At 36.5% G+C, this 22155-nt stretch overlaps 1 protein-coding gene across 2 annotated transcripts in view; it reads left to right on the plus strand.

Moving 5' to 3' along the window:
• The window catches only part of BRINP3 (BMP/retinoic acid inducible neural specific 3), a 207902-nt gene that overhangs the window by 127359 nt on the left and 58388 nt on the right, over positions 1–22155 (plus strand). For both annotated transcript variants that reach the window (XM_050901189.1, XM_050901190.1), the window contains 2 exons: positions 11934–12039; positions 15001–15237. In XM_050901189.1, the coding sequence (XP_050757146.1) occupies positions 11934–12039; positions 15001–15237 (343 nt within the window). The remainder of the gene's footprint in view (positions 1–11933; positions 12040–15000; positions 15238–22155) is intronic.

Below are 22155 nucleotides of genomic sequence, written 5' to 3' on the forward strand. Positions count from 1 at the left end.
AGATTACCCAAATTAACCCTCTCATTCCCAGGGAATAGTTAATGCATTTCATGGTCTTTGGGTATTCTTCCTTTGATTTCTGTTAAAAGTAATATAAAAATTAAAAAAAAAAAAGTTTAAAAAAATCATAAAAGAACTATAGTGTCAGAGTTACACTAGTTCATAATGTTCCAACATTTATAATAATTCCACTAAATAGAGGATATCAGTATACAGTCTCCTACCTAGTATGTAGATCTATAAGGAAATATAATTATATCTTCTCCAGGAGTACCTAGAGCCTTGAAAATGAAAAACCATTCCATGTTTTTCCTTCAACTTTTCATGATATCCTTAATGTGTAAAAATAAATGATGATAAAATGTTGCAGATAATAGAGAAAATGGTTTGAAGAGGACCATTACAGTATTTTTTCTGTCATATTTTAGTCTATTTAGTCTATTCTTACTCCAGTTCTCTGCTTGAAATATGACATTCACAGCAATGCTGACCCACGCATATCATTGTAAGAAATAAATACCCTACGTTCCTTCAAGCATAGCAATTTATATACTTGGTTAAAGGATAATGATAAAATGTGTGGGTCTGCTTTTCTTCTTTTTTTTTTTAGGATATGCAAGAGGACCAAAGCATATGATTTTAATCTATGTTTGAAAATTTTCATTTGGTCATAAAGACCAATCTATTAAAAATAATCCTGTAGAAAGGAGTTGGCATATTGCACAAACAGAAGCATAAAGTACTACCCTGTTTTTTCTTGAGGTAAAAGACAAAGGCATTTCAGCTGTTAAACTCCACAGCATCAGGAGATTACAATGCTAAAAAGACAATAAGGAAAGTTACTTAAGAGAATTGAATCGAGTTCATCAACAACTTTTCTGTTGGTTTACACTGGGCAGGATCTGTCCTTCCTTGATGAAAATATAGAAAGCTAGCAAGTCTATAGTGTATGATATAAAGAGTTATATACTACTATCACAGTGTAATAGCTTAGAAAGAGTTGCTCACTACATACAAGCTAAACATTCTAATAAGTAAAAAAGCATGAAAAAAATACACAGTGACATACATGAATTTAATCCAGACATTTACGTGTGTAAAACATGTAATTCAAAAAGCAACTCGTGTCAAAGGTTTTTTCACCCACCATATCATGAAAGGAGCTAGATACTTAGATATCTTTAGAAATTTTCTAACTTACATGGTAGTCTACATGGAAACAAATCAAAACCTGCAAGTAGTAGAGCTCCTTTCAATTCTGAGCAGAACAAAGCCCTTCCACTTCCATGGGACTCCACAGTCTGATAATAAGCGCTACTCTCTTTTAATTTGTTTCCTCCTTTTTCTTCTGAACTTCCCTCTTTCCCTAGATTCTCATGCTCATAGGAACTCTAGCTCTTCTTCTGTTCTTTGGTTGAAGAAATACACTTGCCTTTATGATACATCATTCTTTGCCCTACGTGTTGTCTCATCTATGTCAGGTCCAGAAAAAAATGAATAAAGCCCTTGGACAAGATTCTATGTTCTAAATATTTTTCACAAAAATTATATCAATGCAAGATCCTTATTAGGACACATTCATGTATGGCTTAATGAACAGGCCTTGATATTTGATAGAACTTTCTATTCCCACAAATCAGGATGATTTGAACGATTTTCCAGTTAGGCACAGCAGTCTGTCTGGATAACATTGCCCCTGGAGCCTAATTCTAAAAGCAGTCTTCTGTACATTAAAAATTCTCTTTTTGCTTAGTTCATGAAATAATAATATTGATAATCACTCAGTTATTAGCCCAGACTTTCCAAAGAGCAGCCAGTTTGTTCATTCATGAGTCTTTATAGATGGTGAATGAGTGAAGGTCTAACAGCAGAGTTTCATGAAACATGCTCAATGCCATGTGCCAGAGGTATTTTCACCTGTTAAAAACCTGGAAACCCCCATGGTGCAAATCCATAACGTTCCACTAAATACAATGTTGATTTACACTCGGGAGGGTCTGTTTTTTCGTGATGAAAAGACAGCATCTTGGTATGTCTACAGGAATTTTCCATCCAACTGTAATTCCTACCTCTCCAGATGGCTCTTTTGTTTGAATCCTTTGTGTTTCAATTTTGTAATGGTCTTTATTACTGTAAATTTACAGAAATACTTGAGTACCATTTGATATGTTTTCAGTTATGAGCATTTGATTATTTAATCAAACTCAGCAAACTTATGAATCCAGTTTTACTTTTGTTCTTTTGAATAAAACATTGAACTCTGATATGAAGTTTCCATCTCCTGATGTGATGTGCAGTTTTGGACAGAGAGATACTCTTTCTTTTCTTCTCTATCACTTTTTGTGTGTTCATTAAAACTTTAAGGGATATAATGAAAATATAGTTTGGGACCTAAACCTTCCCAGTTCTCATTCACTAAAGGCAGTTTCTACAATCTTCAGACTTTTGAGTGTTTGACATTAAAAGTTTCTGTATTTAAGGGTGGGTATAACCAAAACCATCTCAGTCCTTATGCTACAGGGTTCTCCACTTGACTAGTGCATATTTGACAGGACTTAGGTGTAAAAGAAATGATCTTTTTTCCATGTATTTTGACAGACCAAATCTGAAAGATCAGACTGTATACAGAACACAACTACCAACTCTCATTTCCAATAAATTTTGACTGAACTGAAGGACCTGGATTCAGTCCTCCTTTCCGATCTATAGCAGACAGGCAATAGAATTATCTGGAATACAATTGGTCTCAGAGGGAATAAAAAGGGGAATTTATTCTATTTTGATAAAAGTATTAGGAACTTATGGTTTATTTTTAACCAAACACTTTTCTTTCATATGGTTCTTCACTTACAAATTTGTTTCTTTCCTCTTGCCTTGCCTTTCCCAGTCATTTTCCTTTTTATCTAGAATAGTGTTCATTATCACAGTGGCAAGTTTTCTGTAAAAATAGTTACCCAAAAAGTAATTTTTATTTATATACATATAATTAATTAGTAAAATAATCGTTTGGTTCACAGTAGAGAGTTCTAGGTAGAACTGTGTGAATATTTGTATCTTAATCAAATATATCCTCAGGTTTGGTGTATTTATCCTCACCTCAGGCTTGCAGCAAATTGACCTAACATAGAAAGCTAATATCCCAAATAAACTGCCTCCTTTCCCAGTCATTCTTACCTCGTGCTTCCTCAACTACTTCTGTCTGAAACTGGTCTGTAAACATTGATGGTTCTGCATTCCAGACTAGCAGCTGGAATAGAAATAGGGAGACTTGGGAGACTTTTCTTGCTATGAGTAATTTCCATACGAAGATTAAGCACAGTAAATGAGGACCAATTTTACTCTTTTCTGACCACTGGGGTTTAAACTGTTGTAGACAAGCCCTGAAATGTTTCCTTAACTTTCACTACACTACAGTGAATTCAGTAGTCTGGATGACAGTGAGCCAAAATACTACTAAGATCTCCTACATCTTGCGAGAATCTCACAAGTCAAGTCCTCAGAACTGCTTGGATGATATAAAAGCCGTGGTTCATTTATCAAAGTAAGCACACAGTACTCTTGAGTGCTTACATTAGCTTTGATTATGAGCATTGCTCCTTTAACTCACTTAAATGATTTAGAAAACATGAGCAAACGTGTATGCTTCGGAATAGATTCAACACTAAGTCCTTTGTGGTTTACTATTCTTTAGCTAATTTGGTATTGGTCCTTGATTGGAGTTTCAAGTATAATTGCAGATAAATACTTGAAGATGTTTCTTCCTATCAAATAATATTTAACAAGCAACTTATACATTTAGTTTAAAAAGTAAGTGCCAGAGATTTGATTTCTGAATCCTAAGTCTGTTTTAATTTATACAGTGAACAAGTTTGCCAATCCTATTGGCCTACTTTGAGTAAGAATCATAAAATCTATAGCCATGCACTATGCATGATATACATATTCACTGCAGTAATATTTGGAATCAGATTCCAGTCTCAGGTGTTCTTTCCATGTCTTTTCATAAGTTTGTGGGGTTTAAAGGTGAAGATTTGCTTTTACCAGAGATTAAACTACACGATACTAATGGAACAGCAAAATCAATCAAAGTTATAGAGCAATATACCTAAACTAGTCATCTAACACTGAGGAGGCGTCTATATGAAATGAAGTTTAGAGCTTCCATATAAAGTTGCTTTTCTTTTCTAAAAAAAATTTTGCCAAGCATTTCTCTTTAGTTTGAACATCTGATAGGGATTTAATGATTAAATTATAGATCAGTTGTAATTGTTAACTCTGTAGGCAGGCCTTCAAATATGCAGGAAAATGTGTAAAAACCAGTAGCATAAAAATAAGAGTTTTGCAAAACTATAAACTGAGAGTTGGCACTACCAATGAGACAGAAAGGGCAAATGTGTTACAATCATTTACCAGAGGGAATAAATGGATGGGAAGTAATGAAGATCCCTAAAAACATATATGTGACCCAGGCAGAGAGCAAGCCAACAGACATGCACGTTATGGACAGTAATGAGATTTCTTTTGAGAGGTTAGAATGACAACCCCATAAGGGGTAGTTTGACTGGAGTATGGTAAAATAAAGTGGACATGCAAAGTGTCCTGCTGCAGATGTCACAGTAAGTGAGGTGCAGAGTGTTAGGAATTGTAGTGTTATGGACAGCAAAAATAAATCAGGAGTTTACATGCACTCCAGGGGAGGAAATATAAGATCTGAAATAACTTAAATTAGTAAATTTTTAAAGATATTACCGTAAAGAATATTGCAGCTAAGTTTTAGAATTGCACAGAAATATATAATCACAGGTAGGATCTCCATGGAAAATCTGGTTCTTAATTAACCTGCCCTTATCACTTTGATTTTTGAGCCTAAAGACTTTAAATCCTTTTAATGTGATTTTTAGGTCCTAAAGTCAACCTTTAACACTTATTTGTTCTTTAGCACAAGTTATTCTTGTTTTTTCTCTTAAAATATAATATATATATAATTTTTAAAACTGACCACATTCAAGGTAAAATGTTTCCAAATTATCCAAAGATAATTTTTATATTCACCTGGACTTTCTTTTTCCTGTCGCTTCACAAAGAAAAAGAACATTTTAAATTTTTATTCTGATTCAGGAAGAACTATATTTTTTTTATTCATTCCTTCCCAACCTAAGAAAATGATTTTCCATTCAACTGCAATATTATTATGACTAATAATATCTGTGAGTCTTATAAATAGCCAAATCATGCTGTCTTCTTGAAACTAATGGAGACACAGTGAAAAATCCCAGTAGCCTCAGCACTGCATATTGGAACCCAGCCATGAAGATATAAATCCTATTCCTAATACTCTTGGGAAGTCCTTGCATGGGATTTTGCAGTGGGGCTAAATGTAGATAGAGGGTCTCCCTTTACAGTATGTGCTTCAACATTTCTTTGGAACTTTTTGTCCTTTATATAATAATGGAATTATATTTGGAAAAGGATGGAGGGTTAGGAATTGGGTTTTACTTCAGTAGACTTCTTTGCTTTTGCTTTCTGCAGATACCTTGAGATTTTTATGAACATGAAATATTATTTTAATTTGTATCTGTGCTGTCCTCTTTGTTTCTAATTTTATCTTTTAAACAAAATATATAGATTTCATTTATTGTTTGTTGCTCAGCTATCTCTTTAGGCAAGAAAAGATGTGAAAAAATAACATTAGTATTCATTTAAGTAAGATGTGGGCAAGCAGAAGTATCTAAACGTAAACTGAGACAAAATACTCAGTTTTTATTACATTTTTGCTAAGTCTATTACTTCTCCATAAGAGAACTTCACTCTCATCTATTCTTCAAGATTAATTAAAAGAGATAACTTGTTCTTTCTGAGAGAATGTCTGTCCTTATTCTCTGTACGAGGCTGATGCACCCTTGATTTCTGAAAGCGCAGGAAATAAAGGCTCTAGTACCGCTGCCCTGACTGGTTTTCCAACAGCCTCATTTTCTGCAAAAGTCCCTGTTGCATAAGGATGCATGGGAACATGGCATCTAACATGCAGTGGATTTAAAATGTCCTTGAGAAGGGAAAATTGTAGCTCCGATGCCAGAGCTGTCAATGCTGCCGGTGATTTCAGCTGGGGTAAATCCTCATTTTCAGTTTCCATAGCCTCAGGAGTGTTGCACAGTCTGCAGAGTCAGCATTACAGAACAGCATAAGGAGCAATCATTTTCTCCTCCCTACCTGACCCCTATCTCAAGTATCTTTACAAGTTAGTTGAACCTATATGTGTTTCCTGCTAGTTCAGAGCTGAGGCATTCCTGACAGTCTTGGTTTCTTGTCTAATTTTCCTGTGACACAGCGTAGATTCAAAGACTTGTTTTGATGTTCTTGTGGATTCTCCTGGAATTTATGGATAATAAATTACTCCCTGAGATAGTGGGGAATAGACTTGAACAGACAAGTGATTGCTCCCTATCAGATAAACCTAAACAACCTTAAAAAATCATAATATTTTTAATGAATGTAACAACAGAGCAGAATTCAAATAGTTTGAGTTCATTTCCAATTCCTAGAATATTCTGATTTCTGAGGTATTTAATGCTTTATGTGGGGATAACACATTTCAATTTCATTGTTGTTGTAATGTAGCAGTCTAGTTCACAGTGAATTCCTGAGAGTGTAGAAACAAAGGAGAGGGAATGGATGGATTACACTGATCTCTTGGGAAGCTTTATTGCTGCATTCAGTGAAATTGAAAGTCGTCTCCTTGCCCAAAAACTTGAAAGAAGTCATTATTCCACTTCTAATGAAGTTAATGGAAATTTTGCAGTTTATTTCATTTGCAGAAAGATCAAGTTTATTGTTCCTGTTCCATCTTACAACAGCAGATGATAGAAGAATATGATGGGAGCGATTCCAGGTCTCCTGAGTTAGTGGGCTCTTCAAATTAAAAAGTCAGTCCTATGCTATCAGTACTGCTGCTAGAAAATGTGTTGAAAATTTTACATGCCTATGAGGTATTGTTTTAGAACTCTGGCAATTAAAAAAAAAAAAAATTGAAAACATTAATCCAATCCCTGACGTTGTGGGTGCTGTTGGTTTGTCTGTACCTCCTTCAGGAATGTTCATCTAGCTGGTAGCATTGTAAGTGTCAGTGCTTGGAACATTCAGAAGATTTGATTTATTTTAATTACACACTAATTAGTGGGAGTCTTTTAATATGCTCAATGACACAAGTAGGGCAGCAGAGCAACAACTATGCGGTGGTAAAGGAAAGTGCTGAAAGAAAGGTGCTTTTGTGAAAAACTGTCGAGCCTGGGGGAAAAAAAAAAGAAAGTTGGCAGGAGATCCACTTCCAAATAGAGAGTACATTTAGTTCCTATTCATTTGATCAACTTTTTTTTAGGTGAAATGAGCATTGACTGCAGAATGTGCAGGGATGACAATGTGTGGGAACATAGGCTGGAAGACAAGTCCTGAAGGTGAGGTTGTTAGGAGAGTCATACAGGAGAATCCTAAAGACTTTAGGTTTCTCCCCCCTCCATACTTTTGCCCTTTCTTCTGTCTGCACCAATCGTTCAGAAGAGACCTTCTTCCATGAGTCGTCATGTATATATGATGAGTTTGCTCTAACTCACTATTTTAATGTTTAAAATATTAAAGAGGTTTATACGAATATGAATGCAGCTGCCTATTTTGAAGTGACTGGCATTGTCTCATTCTCCTTTGTCTTGGCTTAGCTATCTTCCTTAGAAGCCAAATACATTTTTAAAGAGTCTTGCTGAAGAGGATAGTCCTTTATGCAAGACAGCACACCACCTCTGCATGGGCATGTAGTTAGGAATATTAGCTATGTGCATTTAAAAGGAAGCACCGGGAACAAAATCTCTGCAGAAATGTATTTCCCTTTTATTAGGAAAGCCTTCTGTAGGCTTAATTATCATGGACAAAAAAAGCACGCTGTTTCCCAGGGAAATACTACCCACAGATATCACAAGAATTCAGCCCTGCTTAAGTGCTAGGAGGTATGTTCTCAGTGCACTTATAATCGGGTCGTTATCACCATGGTTATGAGATTTAACTGACTGAAAACTGTAGGCATTTGTCTCATTAATGCCAAATGTTATAGTTTATTTCTGGGAACTGAAAACCCTGCTGCCCAGGGAAACCTGTTCTGTGATAATCTTTGAAAACAAGGCACTTGAGAATAGCCTGCCTGGTTCATGTCAGATGGTTTCACACATAGTTTGTTACTGGTTCTTAGGGGGTTTTGGTTATTAAATAACTGCGTTCTATGGTATTTTGCTTTGTGAGTTAACGTTCTTTATGGACTGCGGGTCTAGCTCTTACAAAACAAGCATGTGGGTATGATGCTCTTTGCTCATATGCAATCACTTCTGGACTATGTATCTTAGCACACGCATCTTAGCATACTCTGCATTTACGTTTTACCTTTCCCTCTCCTCTTTTTGGTTTATCTTTTATTGTACACTTTCAGGCAAAACACTTTTCAGCTGTGATCTTGGGACTGAATATAGTCACATTTCTCTGCCTGGAAGATAATTAAAGAAGTGCCATTGCCCTTGCCGTTTTGTTTCTATTGTTCCTGAAACAAAAAATGTAGAATATTCAGTGATTTCAGTAACACTTCGATCAAACCAGAATTAATACATTTGGACCTTTTTTTTCCCCTCTGTAGTCTGCTTTGTTATCAAAATGAGTTACCCCAAAATGAAATCTTTGCATTCTATCAGAAAATTTGACAGAAATTTGAGACTTTCATTTATGAACTACTCAAATTTTTCTTCTGATTTACAATCTTTGTTGAGTAGGATTTGTACAGAGTATAAGAAAGCATATGTAACTACATCCCTTTGACCTCTGACTAGAAGTGTCATCCGTCCATTTCCAACATGGAAATGTTCCATTTCCAACATCCATCATGGAAAGTTGGAGTTTGGATGATTTTTATCTGTTTTAGTCTGTCTTTGTTGTATATTGGGACTACACATTTCAATTTTCTTCTTGCAATGTATTTTCTATGCAGAAGCTAAGAGTACCAGAACAAAGGAGTTGACAGAGGAAGGCGAGGGTACTTGGAAAAGTAAAAGAATGAATAATACAAATTTATAGATTTGAGTGAAAATGTAATGTTTGGAAAAGGTTCTTATTTATTGCTCTATTTATAGAGCATTATTTATTATTGCTATTATTAGAACAATATTTTATTGCTTACCTATAACAACCATGAATGTCTGTAAGTCATCTCAAAATCTGACCATGCTCAGTTTTTTTCATATATATAGTTTTCTTTTGAATCAGTGGATTTATATAACCTAAAAGTCTCTAAAAGTCAAAAAAGCCATTTAATGATAATTTTTTCCCCATTCTGCCTCTCGGCACACCCAAATACACCAAGTGTTATCACTCCCATAATCAAAACAGTGGTAGCCTCTACCTATGTCTTGCATAATCCAAATGAGGAATGAAGATGCATGAACAAAAAGGGACACAATAATTATGAAGCTACTTACTAACCTGTCTTTTTTTATGATTTCAGGAGGCATAAGAATAATAGGTATGGATAGGAACTGTAAAATTGGCTTTATAGTTTATACATTTCATATAACTTTATGAAGCTGCATTGCCTTATAGACAAATGATTGAAAAGAAAAATAATAATATACAAACCCAAACACCACTAACATAAATGGATCTTTAAATAAAAAATTGCATAGATAAATGCTGAGCATAATCTTTCAGAATGAGGATAAAACTCATAACAACATTCACCTTTTTTATTGTCTTCTGGCTATTTATCTTATTTAATGTAGGTGACTGTCTTTGTTATTGTATAAACAGATTTGGAATCTGTATATGAGCTGGGGGTGTTACACAAAAATGAGATTTTAAAATGGAATTTTAGACCACTTGTTGGGAGAGGGAGAGGACTGAAGGATCACAGGTAAATCAAAATTGTCATTCCAGCCACGTCCAAGTCAAATCTGATGCCCGTGCAAGAGTCTTTGTGCTGATTCAGGATGATTAAGAAAAAAACACTGTAAATCTGGCCCTGGCATAAATATTAAAGACTACCAAATATGTGCAAGGAGGAGACATCCTGACTCCGTCTCATTTCCTTGCGCGGCTGGCACTCTGCTCACAGGTTTGGCTGAAGCCTGTTCTGTGTGTCCTCTCCACGGGCTGCTGGCATTGCAAAGGGTCTCCTTCTCCACTCTCAGGAACACTAGTTCAAAGTGACAGAAAGGTGCCAAGAGCTTGGAATAGCCTAAGATTTTGTATTTACTTTGCAAAAGTGCAAGAGGTCTTGGAAAATGTGAAGTCTCGGTGGTTTCAAGAATAGCATGATCCAGCTGCAGCCACCCACACATGCTGGTGGTAGCACAGACTGTAAGAGAGCCAGGCAATCCTAAGCAACAAGAACATTCATGGATTAATTTAGCAAACCTTCATATTCTTTTCAAAACAGATTGTTAAAATAGCAAGCTTCCTTCTGTTGGTAAGAATTAATGTTAGTCGCTTGTTTGCATGTCAGACGGCTGCTCAGTGGAGGTGTGTATTTTGGAAATGAGCTCCTTGACCCTATAAATTAGGCTTATTCTCCAGGAGATCCAGAGCTGAATACCATATCTGAAGTAACAGAAAATAAAAGCAGTTGTATTCAAAACTGAGGCAATTCACAAAATAAGGGTAAATCTGGCCACAACTTCTGAGATGGTAAAAGGAAGAGAGTAAAGAAGTTCCAGGATAGTGGCTGGGAGCAGTTTGGGAGGGGGTATGATAGAGGAATTGGTTGTACTTTGGCAGTAAAGGAGCCTGGGATGATATTCTATGGCCAGCATTTCCTGCTATGGCTCTGTTTGTATTACTTTTATCCCACTTGCGCTTTCTTCTTTCTGCCTGGTCTTGGTATAAAGGAAGTACAAACCCATGAATTTTCTACAGTACCCAATCCAGTTTAAAAAATGTGAGCTCATGATATACTCGTCTATCCTAAGGGCTTGGTTTTTTTCCTTGACTGCCTATACAGGCCAAAAAAAAAAAAAAGCTGAGGCGCTTGCCTGATCTGCTGTGGAGCTGCTCGCCTGCCCTCTGGGCATCACAGCATTGCTTCAAAAGCTGCAGTGCTTCATCGCTGAGAAAATACATTAGACCTTTTTTTTTTTTTTGCTTAGGATAATGTTTAAAAAAGAAATTAGCTTTTATAATTATTTTGTTGACACTTAAGAATTATCTGTAATATTCCATGAAGCATATAAATCACTTGTCTTTTTTTTCTTTAATGTATTTACTCATTTAAATAACTGCTCGTTGCCAAGCACAATCCTCAACTGTTAAGCCAGAGCTCTATTGTGGTGATTCTGTTTTGATAAATGTAGCTGTATTTTGATTCTGTGGTCATGGATTTGGTGATTACAATAGGCAGGATGTCTAGAGTTTTATGTCTAAACTTATCTTAGGCCTTTCCCTGATGAAAAATATCTCACCGCTACCACCATTATAAATACAGCTCATAAAAGGTTTTTACTTCTGAATCCTGCTGTGCTACACAGGAAAAATCAAAGTTTTTTCCATGATTTCAACAAGGAGTTGCCATGTGCACAAGTTTCACCGGTGAAAATCAGTCCTCATTTTTATGAACCATGTTTATTAAACTCATTCTAATTCCCATAGCTATGAAGAAATAAATTGTCTTCAGACTGTTGGTCAGCTAAAGTATTTGTAAGGATTCTCTGCAATAGAAATAGCACTCCCTGAAGTTTGTGGTACTGGTAAAACATTTGCAGTCATACTTTTCATAATTAAATTGAGCTATTTCACCTTAATTAAGTCTGAAATGTACCGCCAGCTGAATTAAAGGGAAACTTTATGAAACAAGCTTCTGAACTCCTCAGTCTGCTTTGAATAATACAGCAAATGCTTTTCCATTCCCTTACCATCAGGTAACAGAAACACGGACTGGTCCTCTTGGCTGCAGTAACTATGACAACCTAGATTCTGTCAGCTCTGTTCTGGTTCAGAGTCCTGAAAATAAGATTCAGTTGCAAGGTATGTAGGTGCAATTTCATTAATTTGTTTTGGAACAGGATGACATTTATCACACTATTTGTTTTTCTTTCTTCCACCTCATAAAAGGTCATTTTCCTAATTTTTTGTGTGTGTGCAATAAGTACATTCTAGACAAAGCGAAGGAAATGTCAGTAACTTGTGTTGCCTTTGAAATTGAAAAAATTTCTGTACACATCAGAAAATAATTTGAATAATGCTGTTAACATTTTACAGCCCTATTTAGCAACCACTTGCACACCTTTTAAACAACCTGAATTCCCACAGATTCCACCAAGCAGGGAGTGACATTTAGTGTGCTCAGCCTGCTTTGCACATACTGAGTAGTAGCTTATACCTCATGCAGTTGTCCCGCTGAAATGAATGGAGTCACCAGAGGAGCAGGATATAGGTTTTCAAAGATTCTAAATAATGAAGAGTCCAAAGGCTCCTCTTGGGACTTTTAAGAAAACTTGGAAAGTTAGGCATCTCACTCTTTAGAATAATAATAGTAATTATATATTTAAAAAGAAAATATATATATATATATTTAAAAAGAAAAAAAAAGAAGAAAGAGAAAGAGAAAGAGAGAAAGAGAAAGAGAAAGAGAAAGAGAAAGAGAAAGAGAAAGGAAAAGGAAAAGGAAAAGGAAAAGGAAAAGGAAAAGGAAAAGGAAGAAAAGAGTCATAATTTTGGATTCATTTTTTGTTAATTCCAGTAGATGCATTTCCCAACCTGCATATTAAGTACATAAACATTTTTGAAAAATCACCCTCTAGGGTATTAGGCCATTGTTAATTGCTTTTTTCAGCTACACAAATGTAGCATGAAGAACTTATTATTATTACTATGAAAACAGACTAAATTATCTTTAATTTATGTACTTGTGTATACCTCTGTGTATATGCAATGAGAGAAGAATACAGTTCTTAATTTGCAGTTACAGGTAGCTATACAATTATTTCAAATTTTAAAAATTTTCCATATTGGTTCATAAATCAGTTGGACATACAGTGTGAAGTTCTTGCTGACTATTAAGAATGGCTGTCAGGGAAAGACTATCTTCCTGTTTGAAACACCCATGTGCTTTTTTTTCCCTTTCCTTTCTCTCACCCCAGAATAGGACAAAAGGCATAAAATCATACAATGATTTCAGAGACAGTATATATTTTTTAAAAAAGAACTTGTCATTTCCACTGGAATGCAATGAAATGTTTCCAGAAATAATTTATGATTTTTAATGGTCTCCAACATATGCGTGATATTTGTCAGTTAAAATTTGGAAAATAATCTCTGCATTCCTCAGACAGTGGTTTGATGCATGCCATTGGATTGTCATTATGAGAAATATATTGTCAGAACTGTGTAAATTATTTCAAACTTGTCATGGAAGAATTGAACAAGACTGAAGTTTGCTTATCTGGGCTTTCTTTTCCCTTCATAATTTCAAGGCTTTTCACAAGTATGTAAGTACATTGAAAAGTTTACTCAGTTAACAACAGAGTTTTATAAATTTTGACATGAGGTAGAAGAAAGCACAGACAGATCTGGTTTTAGCAATTGTGATATGACTTTTGACTTGGAAGGGTTATGAAATTACTGTTACAGCTATCATTTTTATGTATCTAAAAATAAGGGATAAATCTCTACGAAATTGTCCAAGTGCCTATGTAGAAGAAACCTACATCACAAATAACCAATCTCTAAGCTGAGAAATTACTTGGCCCACAAATAAGCTCCAGTGATTCCAGAGAGACTATTTTTGCCACAGAAAATAACAACAAATAATAAATAAAAATTTGTAATGTACCTTGAAGTGGCTTTTTGATTGGTTGATTACTATTGTAGCTAGAGTGACTGATAGCTAGTTAGTTAAAATGCTTCTATATAAAATACTTATTCCCATCATTGGGATCGTGTGAACAATGGTAAAAATTTTCAGATTAGTAAGTCTAAATTTCTGGGCACAAATATTCTGAATTTTTGATTCACCTGCTCTGTGGTTCTGATACATCAATGTGACATGCTTTTGCCAGGCCTCTGCATGTCATGGCAGAGTAAAGTGTGAAAACACTTTGCGAAGGGATTTGCGACATAGCACAAGTTTTTTGAAACACCATGGGAGCTAGACTTTGCTCCCTTTCTCCATGCTAAACCTTTAGTAGATTTAAGAATGAATTTTCTTTCTCAAGGTTTTATAGCCCTACCCATCACATCCAATTGACTGTCCTTTAGCAATTGAATACCAATGTTATAAGAAACGAAATATCAGCCGAATCTTATTTTCCTAAAATTTCCTCCAACCCAATTTTCCACATTCTTCTTAGTTTGTCTCTACAGAATCATGAAGAGATAACTAGAGTCATTTAGACAAACTATGTCTTGTTGTGTCAAAGGCAACATGGAAAATAAGTCCAATACAGAATGGAAATGTTTACCTTCACACCTCTTTTTCTGATATTATACTGTCTCTTTACTTTGTCTTTCAGGGCTGCTTTCCCTTCATCAGCACTCTCAAAATTTGCATTAGCTGCTAGTACCAAGATTGTAATTCAGCTGCATGCTTCCCTGCTGCAAAGCTCTTACTGCTGAGGCTGTTCATTCAGCAATTCTTTACAAAGAGAAGTTGATGTAATCCTTTCTTTCTGTTTTTTTACAAAGCCCCTAGAAAGAAATTACACCAGTAAATGCTCTGAGGGACACAGGTTACTAGTTACTGGAATGGGTGTTCCATACTGAGAGGAAAATGTGAGGAATATATCTGAAATTAATTCTTAAGAAAGGAAATACTTGACAGTGCAAATGCTAGGCAGATGTGTAAATTGTCCTTAAAAAGACATATAGTCTCCTTTTTCATACTTTTTTTGTTGTTTGTTTGTTTGTTTGTTACATAGGTTGGGGAAGCTGCTTGGCTCGAGCATTCCTTTGCATTTAATAACATAATACTTACTCTATTTCCTTCAGGTCTTCAAATCATCCTGCCTGAGTATCTGCAAGAACATTTTGTCCAGGCAGCTCTGAGCTATATCGCCTGCAATTCAGAGGGGGAGTTCATCTGCAAGGACAATGACTGCTGGTGTCAGTGTGGTCCCAAATTCCCAGAGTGCAACTGTCCCTACATGGACATTCAAGCCATGGAAGAAAATCTGCTCCGCATAAGTGAGACTTGGAATGCATACAACAGTGAATTTGAAGAATCTGGTGAGAAGTTTTATGAAATTTTTGTCTGTTTGGCTGTATCTATCTCACAAAAAGTATTTATACAACAGACTCCATCTGAAATCTCCAGAACGGTTCGTACATCTAAAGCTAAACACACTTAAATGCATCCTCGATCTGAGTCTTAATTATTATAACTTTCTGATAGGAAGTATTGTCCTCACCTCGTGATGATCAGCAGTCTGTGTAACTACATTAGGATTTAGGCAGCTGTGTTTGAGTATTCATCTGCTATACTTTATGGAGTCCAGGGCTGTGAGGACTTGGTCCCTATTTGAGCAAGAAGTGTGCTGGAGGAGGCAGAAAGCAGAACAAATGAGGAAAAAAGTCAGGTTATACACTCTATATGGGTATTCTGTGTTTTTGCTCTGTAATGCAGCTGAAACAGAGGCTTCATTTCACATCCATTTTTCAATGTTGGGTCAAAGTTCTCCCGTACTTCCCCTTTATCCTGTCCCTCCAGCGATAGCATGAAGCTGACATGGAGAGCATAGCCGGCCCTTGATTTACCAAGTAGTTAATACTTCATCCCATCATAGTTCGCAACTTACTTCTTCGGATGATTTCTGTTTAAACTGGACCTACCCATGTTGTCTTTACAACGCGTTTGTGCCACATTAGTTTTCTTTAAAGCATCGAGATTTGTTTCATACATCATTTCACCTGTCCTGATCATCAGAACTTCCAGTCCCATAGAGATTAGGAACCGCAGGTAAAATCAGCTTCTGAACAACTGTTTTCACAACTCACTCACTCAGTGATATCAGTAACAGCTGTCTAGCCAGATGGTGGGAAAAGTAAGGAGAGCTCAGCAGACCTGGGAAAAATCAGCGAGGAAAAAAAAAAAGAAATGAGGGAGATAATGAAGAAGCAGAAAAAAGAAAAAAATCACAGTTTTTAATGAGTTGTGTCAGAGAAAGAGAAGGAGTCAGTAGGAGAGGGAAGAAGACTATTCGGTGGTCATGGGAACAGTGTGGGAGAGAAGAAGAAATATCAGTACAATACTTAACTGTGAACAGTACATTGTATACATTCATTTTTTGTATTTGTTTTTTTATTGTTAAAGACTGATTTCTCAGTTCAAGGTTGAGAATTTCAAAAGACCCTATATCAGTTAAAATTTCAGTTGTTGTAACTTTTAGTGAGACCTGATGCTTAAATCTGAGTCTGTTTGGAAGATCTCAGGCACTTTTCCCAGCCCCGGTCTCACTCTTAGCACAAGGACACCAGAGTTTACCATATTTCTCCTCGGAGGATCACAGACTTCTCTGATTATAAAAGCATGAATATATGTTTTGTTTTTGTGTACGTAAAAATGCATTTTCCCAGTGACTGTTTTGACACCTTTAAGCATTTATGGAGTCATGCTGTCATTTATTACTTTGCAAACTAGGGCAAGCGTATTGACTCTACAGAAGGGCACAGTTTTTTACCATATTTTGTCCTGTTTGAATGGGATGTGATACTGTTCAGTGCCTGAAGAATATCATTTGATGGCACCTACTTAACAGCAATTTTAGTTAAGCTGAAAGAGCACACATATCTGAACCTGTGGAGGATTCTTATAGCAAGCTGTATAGGGTCATCAAATTACTTAAGAGTTTGAACAGTTGTCAGCTACATGTATAGTTCTATGTTCGGGACTGAGCCATGAATGTCAGGGGAAAAATGAGTAAGAGTTAAATTCTATGCTTTTAAAAAAGGCTCTTTAGCTATACTATGTGGATCACTAAAATGACAACTTCACATACATCTGTCAATTAGGTAATTGCTAGTAGGTGTGGTTACTAAAAAGGGTGAAATACAGATTGTTAACATCATTAAGACATATGCTACACCCACTCTTTAGCCCTTGAATTATTTAAATCATTTTCAATCTAATAAATATACAAAGCATGGCTTCCGTATCTCATAGGTAGCTTAGAAAATCTCTGCTTTTAACGTCTAAACTGTTTTGCATAAAGATGTTCATGGAAAGATGAGATAGGTAACCTTGTATGTGTATGCGTCTGTCCTTACTGAAAAAAAGTCAACACGTGAACTTTTGATACATAGCTTAGTCATTGCCCGTTCAACCTCCCTATATAAATCATGTGTTACCATCTGAACAGCTCTTCCAGTAGTCACACACGGTCTGTAAGCATTTCTAGCCACAGTGCTTACTGAGACATACTCTGAAAAATTTAGAGCTTGTGTAACATTTAAACTATGCATGATCTGATTCATGTTAATAGCATGTTCTGAGAACAAAAGTGCCCTTTCTTAAACAAAAATAATGTTTTAAATAGATATTTTATAACTTTGATGTGTGATATATATCATTCAGTCTTTGTCTAAATTGGTGGAAGTCAGCTTTTGAGATAAGAGCATGTTGTTTTATTCCAATCAGCTTATAATAAAAATAAATTAGCTAGAAAAGAGTAGGGTGAAAGAAGGCAGGATTATTTAGTAATGTAGAGTCTGAGTAGACAAGGGACAGGATAATCCAGAGCACTAACTACTGGTCCATATAGTCTACTACTAACTGCAGAGGAATGAATGAATGAATTCCGTTCTCTGATACTATGAACTCCAGATTCAAGTAAAGTTAAATACAAGTGTATTAATTTTCTAACTTTTCTGCCTTCCAAACCCTTCCTTACCTTACATATAACAAAATTGTCCTCTGAATTCAGAAATAAATTTTGTCCCCTAATACAGACCTGTAAAACTTACTGGGTTCACTTGAGGTCATGTACATTATCTGTGAACAGAATTTAGCCTAAAGAGGAAAAAGTAAATATTCTATTTAAGATGGTTTGTTTACTGTCGGTGTTATCTCTCCTTCTGTCTATTCAAGATAAAACAACTGAGGAACAGATTTTTTTTAAAGAAAATAATGGCAGTTCTTCAGTGCCTAAATACCATTTGAAATCAACGGGTAGCTAAATTTAGTTTGTCTTTGAAACACTTCATCTGAATTTCCAGAAATAAAGAAAAGAAAAAAAAAAGCAACAGGACTGTTTTCTCTACAGCCTACTGCTCTCTTCCAAATTAAGCAGTTTACATCATTATTGTTTTACCTTTTAAATCATGAGATGCAAAAGAAAAATATGTGTACCTAGTTAAAAGTCAAAGGTCCTGAACACTACAATTACAACTGCAAAAAGGTAATAATTTAGTATGACCACCCTATGCATACATGTCCAACTGCGATGAGTAATCATGTTAGATGAATGTAATGTTGGGTGAAATGAAAGCATGTACAACATCAGGAACCTCATGAAGTTCAACAAGAAGAATTCCAAAGTCCTGCACCTGGGGAGTCCTGTGCCAGGCACCAGGACATGCTGGGGGCCACCTGGCTGGAAAGCAGCTTGGCAGAAAAAGACCTGGGGGTCCTGGTGGACACCAAGTTGACTGTGAGCCAGCAATGTGCCCTTGCAGCAAAGAAGGCTGATGGTATCCAGGGCTGCATTGGGAGGAGTGTTGCCAGCAGGCTGAGCGAGATCCGTTCCCTCTCCTCAGCATTGGTGAGGCCGTACCTGGAGTACTGTGTCCAGGTCCAGGCTTCTCAGTACAAGAGAGGCATGGGCATATTGGAGAGAGTCCTTGAAGATGATGAAGGGTCTGGAGCATGGCTCTTATGAGGAAAGGCCAAGAGAGCTGGGACTGTTTAGCCTGGAGAAGAGAAGGGTTCTTATCAATGTATGTCAATACCTGAAGGGAAGGTGCGAAAAAGATGGAGCCAGGCTCTTTTCAGTGGTGCCCAGTGACAGGATGAGAGGCAATGGGCACAAACTGAAACACAGGAGATTCCCTCTGAACATCAGTGTCGTGGTTTAAGCCCAGCCAGCAACTAAACACCACACAGCCGCTTCCCCCTTCCCCCTCCCAGTAGGGTGGGGAGGAGGAGGGAAAAAAAAAGTAAAACTCATGGGTTGAGATAAGAACAGTTTAATAACTAAAGTAAAATAAAATACACTACTAACTAAGAATAATAATAAAATAATAATATAATAATAATAATTGTAATGAAAAGGAATATAACCAAAAAAAGGAAATAACCCCAAGAAAAGACAAGTGATGCACAATGCAATTGCTCACCATCTGCTGACCCATACCCCAGCAGCGATCCGCCCCTCCTGGCCAACTCCCCCCGCTTATATACTGGGCATGACGTTCCATGGTATGGAATACCCCTTGGGCTAGTTCAGGTCAGCTGCCCCGGCCATGCTCCCTCCCAGCTCCTTGCACACCTGCTTGCTGGCAGAGCATGGGAAACTGAAAAGTCCTTGGCTTAAGATAAGCACTACTTAGCAACAACTAAAACATCAGAGTGTTATCAACATCATTCTCACACTAAATCCAAAACACAGCACTATATGAGCTACCAGGAAGAAAATTAACTCTATCCCAGCTGAAACCAGGACAATCAGGAAACACTTTTTCACTGTGAGGGTGAATGAGCACTGACAGGTTGCCCAGAGAGGTTGTAGAGTCTTCCTGCTTGGAGATATTAAAAAGCTGACTGGCCACGGTCCTGGGCAACTGGGTCTAGGTGGCCCTGCTTGAGCAGGGGTTTGGACCAGAGATCCTTTCCCACCTCAACCATTCTGTTACTCTGTGACCCAAGAATTTTCCTGGTTTTCACATAGGAGGACTCTGGTCTGCAATTTGGGTTTGCTAGTAGTGACAATTCTATTTTGAGCAATTATGATTATTATAGATTGGATAACCAAACATATCCTAGTTCAGAATGTGTCATTCATTGTTATGTGCAGATTTCATTTCACTCAGGCTCTTCTGGCACCTTTTAACTACTTGAATCTCATTTTGGAGGGCATGCAGCAGTATGTTATTTATGTCTCAGTAAATTTGGCTGCCTTTTTCATCTCTCTAGCTGCCCTCCAGCAATACATACTTGATCGCTATTAGCTCAATGAGCTTCATATAACCTCTTAATATCAGGGTATGTGCTAAGTTCTCAAAGAAATTACAAGAGCTACTTTAAATTGTTTACTCTGAACCATCTGCTTATTCTTTATCATATCTTGTGGTCTCCAGACTCAGCTACTACCCTTGCAAATGAGCAGCTGTTTCCTTATCAAAAATCCATACTAAAGCTGTTCAACCTTTATTAACAAATTTCATTAGTTTCTTGAGGCCTTTGGTTGAATTAATGTGTAAGCAAAGTTCTCTCTGAGAACATCATTCCAAGAAGCTGTGTTCTTATCATCTAGCACGTGGCCTAAAAATATCACCTCTAACGGAATCAAGCAGTGCTTCATTTGCCCTTTCTTAATGTGCATGAAACTAGCCTTTCACAGGAATTTGTGGCCTAAAAGGGCAACTAGGTAATCTAGTTGACCTGCTGTTATCACAAGCCACTAAGTTTCACTAAGATTCCAGAATATGGAGTCCGCCTACGTTAGTTAGATTAAAGCACTGCAGTCTTCACTAGTATGCCTGTAGCTCGCCCCACCTTTTCAATGTGTTGTTCTTTTAATATTGCCAATTTTCTTATACCCCTTCTACCCTTAATACTAGGAGCATGTACTTGTCCGGCTCCTCCTCCTACCTCATCCTCTTGGTAAACTTTATCTTTCCATTTCAGGAAAAAGCTTTGACCTAAAGTATGTAGGACTTTCACAGCTTATGATTACAGCAGTGTTGAAGAAGGTGTTAGTGAATATGTTGTCTTGTTACACATCACTGATTTTGGAAGTTTTTAGGACTCTCTTGGCAAGACTTAATTACAAAAAAGCAAATTCTAACATGCAACTCTGTCAATAACTGACTGGCAATTTAGCATCTTCCAGAGATTATGATCCATTGCTCTAAAACACATGAAAGGCATGAAGACCCACAAAAACATCCACACGCTCTGGATTCTGACAACAAGGATAAGAATATGATCATGCATTATCTGTACCAGTCCTGGTAGGAGTGGCTGCTAAGTGCCTTTGGAAATCTGGCCACTTCATTTAAACAATTTAAATGACAGCAATTTTCTTTTAAGATGGTCTGCTCAGTGACATCTAAAAGAAATTCGTAGCAGTCCATGTTGCAACTTAATTTCATTTTTCTAAATTAAAAAGGCTATTAAAATAAATAAGGACATGGATGATAGGGTTGCTCAAACAATAGAAGACGACAAAAGTGCATTTTCATAATTTCTTTTTTTATTGCTAGCATTTATGAGACCTCCTGGAAACATGAAAGTAAAATCTTCCATCCAAGCATTTATTTTCACATAGCTCACATGCAATGGCAGCTTGCTGCCTTCTCTTTGCATATTTCCCAAGTGCTGAGTAGTTGTCGGTTTGATTTTTTTTTTCCCTTGAAGGCAACAAAATAACTTTTGGAATATTTCCTTGAAAGGCATGGGATGAGGAGATGTGCAACAAATATTATGAGGTATATTTTCAAAGTAGCTTTGAAATTGAAAACTTATTCTTTCAAACATTTATTTTAAGTACAAAATACTATGGAAGGAAATAGCACACCTACAACAAATTGGACAGAAATTTTACTGTCCCAGTTGGGCTTAAAGGTGATTCAGTGAAGCGCTGAAATATGTGCTTATTTTAATCATTTGTAGTCCATTAACTTCATAGATTTGACTTGTGTGCTTAAATGTTCAGCACCAGTTTAAATAGATCAGAGCCAGAGCCATCTAGGACCTTGAAGAACTTGGTCCACTGAACACAAAACCTGTTTATGCTACCAGACATGTGGCTTCACGGGCATAATTAAACATCAAAAGTCATCCTGTAAATATTTTGAAATGTATCCTTCTACAGCTTTAAAAGAGAAACTTCTCTTCTCAAAATGTGGAGTTTGATTTTTTCAGTCACTTCTGTATCTGTTTTATAGAGACATTTCAAAAGGTAAATTTCAGTATCACAGAAAGTGCAA

The sequence above is a fragment of the Gymnogyps californianus genome, chromosome 8, assembly GCF_018139145.2.
Source record: "Gymnogyps californianus isolate 813 chromosome 8, ASM1813914v2, whole genome shotgun sequence".
NCBI classification, from domain to species: Eukaryota; Metazoa; Chordata; class Aves; order Accipitriformes; family Cathartidae; genus Gymnogyps; species Gymnogyps californianus.